The sequence below is a fragment of the Brassica napus genome, chromosome C9, assembly GCF_020379485.1.
Source record: "Brassica napus cultivar Da-Ae chromosome C9, Da-Ae, whole genome shotgun sequence".
NCBI lineage: Eukaryota > Viridiplantae > Streptophyta > Magnoliopsida > Brassicales > Brassicaceae > Brassica > Brassica napus.
The window spans coordinates 32,919,788-32,926,331 of record NC_063452.1 but is presented as its reverse complement, the minus strand read 5'-3'; the positions used below and the strand labels follow the sequence as shown (position 1 = coordinate 32,926,331).

General features: G+C 34.8%; 1 protein-coding gene across 2 annotated transcripts; it reads left to right on the top strand.

Moving 5' to 3' along the window:
- Positions 1-2,880: 2,880 nt before the first annotated feature.
- On the top strand, positions 2,881-6,183 carry LOC106391542 (WAT1-related protein At4g08290). 2 transcript variants are annotated; one of them, XM_013832215.3, is made up of 7 exons: positions 2,881-3,161; positions 3,277-3,339; positions 3,507-3,623; positions 3,856-4,102; positions 5,292-5,450; positions 5,528-5,679; positions 5,766-6,183. In XM_013832215.3, exons 1-7 carry the CDS (start codon positions 2,968-2,970, stop codon positions 5,986-5,988), a joined length of 1,155 nt encoding a protein of 384 aa, XP_013687669.1. In that variant the 5' UTR covers positions 2,881-2,967; the 3' UTR covers positions 5,989-6,183. The 2 variants fall into 2 exon arrangements, with proteins under 2 accessions (XP_013687669.1, XP_013687670.1); XM_013832216.3 differs by having other exon boundaries at positions 2,894-3,172.
- The last annotated feature ends 361 nt before the right edge of the window (positions 6,184-6,544 follow it).

Genomic DNA, 6,544 nt, shown 5'->3' with positions numbered 1-6,544 from the left:
TGATAGCTGCACTCGGTATGTATGAGGTGGTCGTCGATCGATGTTGGAGTAGTCATGTCGATTGTCGGTTGAGTCTTTATGTCGATCGGTCGCTGGCTCGTGGTGTCGATCGACGCAAAGAGACGAACATCGACCGATGGAGATAGACGAATATCGATCGACATCAGGTACTTTCGACTTGTGGAGATTTCGACTTGGAAGTTTCCTTCCTGAAGTTTCTCCTCCTTTACCACTTGCCAGAAATCATCATCTATGATGGCAATCATGTGGTGCTTCACTGATTCATCTCTTCTACTCTGAATGAATGTTTCATGTCTCCTAATAGTGTTCGATGTCAAGATTACCTCAACTTCTACCCTCTTCAATCTTGCATTCAGATTCTCGATCTTTGATCTCAATTTGTATAAACATCATCTATCTTCCCGTTGAAATTCACCATCAATTTCTGCTGGATTTCAAGAACTTGATCAAGCATCACTTCAATCCTGCTTTCCTTAGTTTCTAGAGGTGGCTTCTAATAAGAGTTATTGAATGTTCTGATGAAATCTACATGTCTTAAATCATTCATGCGGCCTCTAGCGTCTGATGTCTCTGTATTCCTTTGTAGGCTGTTCTGATTTTCAGAAGTCTGTAGACGCTATCCATCTTAACCTTCACGTCATCCATCACTTCCTTCCAAAGATCAGCAGCTGATTCCCTTCTTTTGAAATCAGTGTCCATCCTACTGCTACATGATGTGAGATTCTCAAGAAGCCTATCTGCCTCTTCTGGATTCCTAGGGTGGAATTTTCTATCACTAGCTGAGTATAGAACCATCTGATATGCAAGCGTGATGCCTCTGAAGAAAGTGTTGAGCAGCTGTACTTCATTGAATCCATGGTGTGGACAGTCTCTCTGATATGACTTGAATCTGATCCAGGAGCTTTTGAATGACTCTGTAGGCTCATGTGTGAATGTAAAAATCTTGCTCCTCGAGTCTTCAGCGCGTGCCTCATCAAAGAAGTTACGCAAGAATGTGTTCTTGATGTTGGCCCATGATGTAAGAGATCCTGGTGGTAACTACTTGAACCAGTGCGAAGCTTCTCCAGCATTGTCTTTAATAGCAGAAACTAGACCTTGAACCTCTTTAGATGGTCCATAGGATGCTTGTGTGATAACCCACAGTAGGGTGTCTGTCCCACGAGTGTGAAATACTGAGGCTTCAACTCAAAGTCTTGCCTCTGAATGCCTTGAGGACGGATGAAAAATTTGTTCTCGTACCACTGATCTAGCCTGTTGTGATCAGCCCGTCGATCGATGCAACTACTGAGTTGTCTATTGACGCACCTTCCAGGAAGCTTTACGTATGGTTTTGACTTATTCATGAGGCTAAACTAAATCAGCTTCCGCTTGTTTCTAGCAATCCTAGCATAATGTACACTAATTCAGACAGAGAACCAAGCTTCCGCTTGCGCCCTAATATCTATAGGCAAGGTCCTAGTGTGTTATTCTAAACACAGGCATTAAGAACAGTTTAGTTGATGGATATCCTAACACTTAGCAATTCTATATTTTGGGCTAATACCATATGAATATCTGAACACTAAATATAACATACAGAACTGCTCAGACATAGCTAAGCAATTCATAACAAAGAAGTAAGAGAACTACTGCATAAATAGATAAAAGTAGAAAAACTTGGAGTTCCAATCAAATCTCTGAAGTAGTTCTTGGATCTTCTCTTCAAACCTAAGACTCTAAGTATTTTGCTGTATGAAAGTATGAAAGTATGAAAATATAGAAACCGGAAGGCTCTATCTCTAAAGGTGTTTTATTTATAAGAAGAGAGTAATAGTTTACAGAGTGTGAGAACAAACGGAAAGTAACCGGTGCTTGTTTGAGCTAGCCAGGGAAGCACAAGTCGGCGAGAAATACAAACAAGTAAATCCTTAATTTTCAGCCGCCAAGTGTTTGAGTGTTTAAGTCTTGATCTCCTTTCTCGTCGATCTTGTTCTCTTTTTATAGATAAATCTTCTCTTCTGTTTGTCCTAGGTCGAATTGACCTAATGGACTGGATCCTTCCTTTTGGGCTGTGTAACTGAACTGAATAATTGGGCTATCAAGCCGAGCTCGTGGCGCCGAGTAACGCAGAGTCTCACAACCAATAGGCGTCGAATTAAACAAATTCGAGCCGACCAAATGGGACCAATTTCTTAGTTGATAGGCCTAGTGGATATATGTAATCCATCTCCTACCGTAAATAAAAAATGGAAGGAACTAAAGTATAAACATCCATAACCTAAAATACATATTATCCTACTTTTCTTGTAAAGAAAACGAGAAACATACTCAAATAACTACAAGTTTACAACGGTTTGCTCAAAATCCGAAGACGTTACGTTCTGACGTTCTCCGTGATGGTGAAATTTGGCTCCAGCATTAGGACTCACGTCAAATCTTAGGGACAAAACATACACGTATTAGAAATGCAGCTTTCCGGTTTATATGTTTATCAAGTTTGGCAAAGCACAAACAAATAATAATAAAAATGACGTGAGCAAGATATGTGTGTTAGCAAAATAATTATCAAAGCCTATATGGATTATTGTTTGCTTTACGATCGCTTGAATGAACCCATACCCATCCAAAATAAAATTATTACCTTTATTGAATATCATATCCTATCGGTCGTGGCCTTATAGATATGCATATATATATATATATATACACGGTATACACTTTATTGTGATTTTTTTTTCGTTTTCTTTTTCTTTTTGATAAAAGACGTTGTTTCTTTAGTTAATCTACTACATGAATCTCGATCAGAGGAAAAACAAGTTCTCATGTTTATCTAAAACTCTGTATCACCTTTTTGATGTTTTATATAAGATGACTCGCTCATCATATTTTCCCCATCAGCTCTGACACTTCTTAACATTCAGAAAATTTAACTTCAATAACACATAAAAAAGAAAAGAATCAATAACCATGGAGGGTGTAAGTACGATCATTAAAAACTTTAGACCATTTTTGTTAATGATATTTTTGCAATTTGGAGCAGCAGGAACCTATATTGTCATTATGGCCACTCTCAATCAAGGCCAGAATCGTTACGTTCTGATTGTGTACCGCAATGCTGTTGCTGCTCTTGTTCTCGGACCTTTTGCAATCTTCTGTGAAAGGTCAAATCCATGTAAAACATGCAATTATTATATTTCATATTTTACGTATTAAGAAAACAACTATGGTTTAAATTTGATTATTTTTTTCTTGATGGGCTTGATTTTGATTTTACAGGAAAGTGAGGCCGAAGATGACACTATCGGTTTTCTTGAAAATAGTGTTACTCGGCTTTTTAGAGTAAGAATTAATCTTCTCCTTTTTTTTTTTTTTTTTTTTGAACTTAAGAATTAATCTTCTCCTTTTATCAATAAAATCATAATGTTTGTAAACTAAGAAAAAAAAAACAGAGCGATGATATTTCAGAAAGATACCCTTAATACATGATTTTGTACCGGCCTCTGTAGGCCAATATTGGACCAGGGTTTTGGTTACTTGGGGATGAACATGACATCAGCAACATATACATCTGCTATCATGAACGTTCTTCCTTCTGTCACTTTCATAATCGCTTGGATTCTAAGGTAATCAGTGGTTGAGACACATATTAAGGTCACTTATTATGTTTCAATGGGAAAAGAATTCGCTTAGAGGACTAGCAGAGTACTTTCGAGTCCTCTCAATGTTATTTTAACTGTGGTAATCACTATGAATGTCTAAAATGAAAGAGTATCCCCTGGATTTCAGTCTAAGATCCTAGTTATATAAAACGAAAACACATGTTCAAACTAACTGGAAACGGTTATATGTGAACAGAATGGAGAAAGTGAATATAGCAGAGGTACGAAGCCAAGCAAAGATAATTGGGACACTGGTTGCTCTTGGAGGGGCATTGGTCATGACATTGTACAAAGGTCCACTTATTCCTTTACCATGGTCTAACCCAAATACGAATCAACACAACGGACATAGCAACAGTTCACAAGACCATAATCATTGGGTTGGTGGAACCTTGTTGATACTCCTCGGTTGTGTTGCTTGGTCTTGCTTCTATGTTTTGCAGGTACTCTCCTTACTGTTTACTTTATTTTATTTTGATCAAACATTATTTCGTTTCAATCTCCAGACCAATTATATTTAAAAATTAAATGTATAAGTATTTAAAAATTGAATTAAATATGTATATAGCTTTTCTTTTTTTTAATATGTATATAAGCTAGGACCCGATAGTTTTGGATAAAACAAATTCCCTACATATCTTACAACATCAATATGCATTACAGAGTCCCCTATTTATAACATCGCATTTGCATTAAATACACAATTGCTAAAAACCCTCTTAGTTGAAACATTGTAATAAGACACCAGGATATTCAACATATTGGTTTATGTTAGCACCATCACTGTGTTGGTCCCAGTATTCGAATCCGCTTGTTTCATATTGACAAGCGTTTGTTTTAAGAAAAATCAAAGTTCTGTGTAAAAAACAAAAAAAAAAAAAAAACAGAAGGTTTATGTGTGTACCGCGTGGTTGATAGTTGATACAATGATAAATATATATCTATTCTATTAAAACTGAAGTATTTTTGTTACTGTTTGAAAATATGGATGATAAAATAAATAAAAATTGTTTAGAAACGTAGATAGCAAATTAAGTATTTTCTTTTATTTACACTGTTAGCCATTGTATTTATAATAAATTAAATATTTTTTTGTATTTTTTTATTCACAGATTTTGCCACTGCATTTAAAACTAATTTAAATTAATTAATTACAATGGTTGTTGAAATATATAGTATATGTTATATAAAAAAATTTTAAATGTAGTATTATCCTATTTAGTTTAGTCAAATATAAAAATTTCAAGAATTCAATTTTTAAGAAAATAATATCATAAAATTAATAATAATTCACAGAAAACTAATAAAAAAAATTAATTTTTATAATGTTGTTTCATTTTAAATTAAATTAACAAAAAAAGATAAATATATGAATAGTACAATTACATCAAATTGCATCAAGTTATAAAAATTTTAATATAATATTATGCACAGATAAAAAATTATTACCAAATATCTATATTATAAAATAATATATTCTACTCTATACGTAAATTACAAAAACATATAAAATATACATAGGATTTTTTTACAAAACCAACGGTTTATGAGTTTTGTTGAACACAAGTTAAATCCCTCCCACACGGGTCAAGTTCTGGTACTGCTTAAAACATACGTATATTTGATATACAGTCCATAACAATAAAGACATATCCTGCGGATCTTTCACTATCGGCCTTAATATGCCTATCTGGGGCAGTCCAAAGCACCGTAGTAGCTCTCGTAGTGGAGCGCCACTCCAGGGGATGGGCGGTTGGATGGGATGCAAGACTTTTAGCACCTCTTTATACGGTAACTATAAATTTTAAATTTAGTCAGCTAATCCCTTCACAAAAATATAATATTGATCAAAACTCTCTTTAATGAAGGGTATAGTAAGCTCGGGTTTAACCTACTACGTGCAAGGGATGGTTATGAGAACGAGAGGGCCGGTTTTCGTCACTGCTTTTAACCCTCTTTGCATGATTCTTGTAGCTCTCCTTGCTTCTTTTATTCTCCATGAACAAATACATTACGGATGGTATGTTAGACGAATAAAGACATCTTGCAATTGTTCATGAACTTAAAACTACATCTATGTGTTTCTTATATTTCTTTTTGTTGCAGCGTAATAGGAGGGACGGTGATTGCCATGGGTTTGTATTTGGTTGTTTGGGGAAAAGGTAAGGACTATGACGTATCAGTATTAGCTATGCTTGAGAAGAATAGCCTTCAAGAACTACCATTCAGAACTCAAGTTAACAATGACGACAAGTTGGATTCTTCTATAGATGATGTCAGCAATGTAACCTTTCCCGCTGGTGCGCATAGTCGAACATTTGGAATATAAGAAAATTTAGAAAAGAAAACCAATCAATAATTGTCTTGCAGTATGCATAAATAATACATATATACATATATGTATTTGTGTGCAAATGACATGAGTTTACGTTATTTATATATTTTAACAGTCTCGTAGGTTGTAATCTATTGCTGAAACATAATATGAATAAAAGTTAATGAATAAAATTAACTAGGGTGTTAACTTTTGTTTTATTTTTTTATACCACATTATTTATTGTTCCTCATCTGCTTTTGGGAAGTGTTATGATTTACAACAAATTTGCTCACCCTTTTATCTCAATGCAATACTGTATGTGGACCAAAATATTATCTTGAATGGTAACAATCAGGGTCCTTCAGTAAGACAAGTGAAGCATTTGCTTCAAGTTAAACATTGTCAACTACACAAACGTGGTAAGACAGATTTGGAAAAGTGTTAAGCCCTCCGAATTTGAAATCTATCATTTCAAATATACATGTTTGTCTAACTGTGTTGCCAAACGAAATATGTATTTAATTTTTGTTCAGAGCAACCACATGTCTGGCGTCCGTAGGCAAGCCTC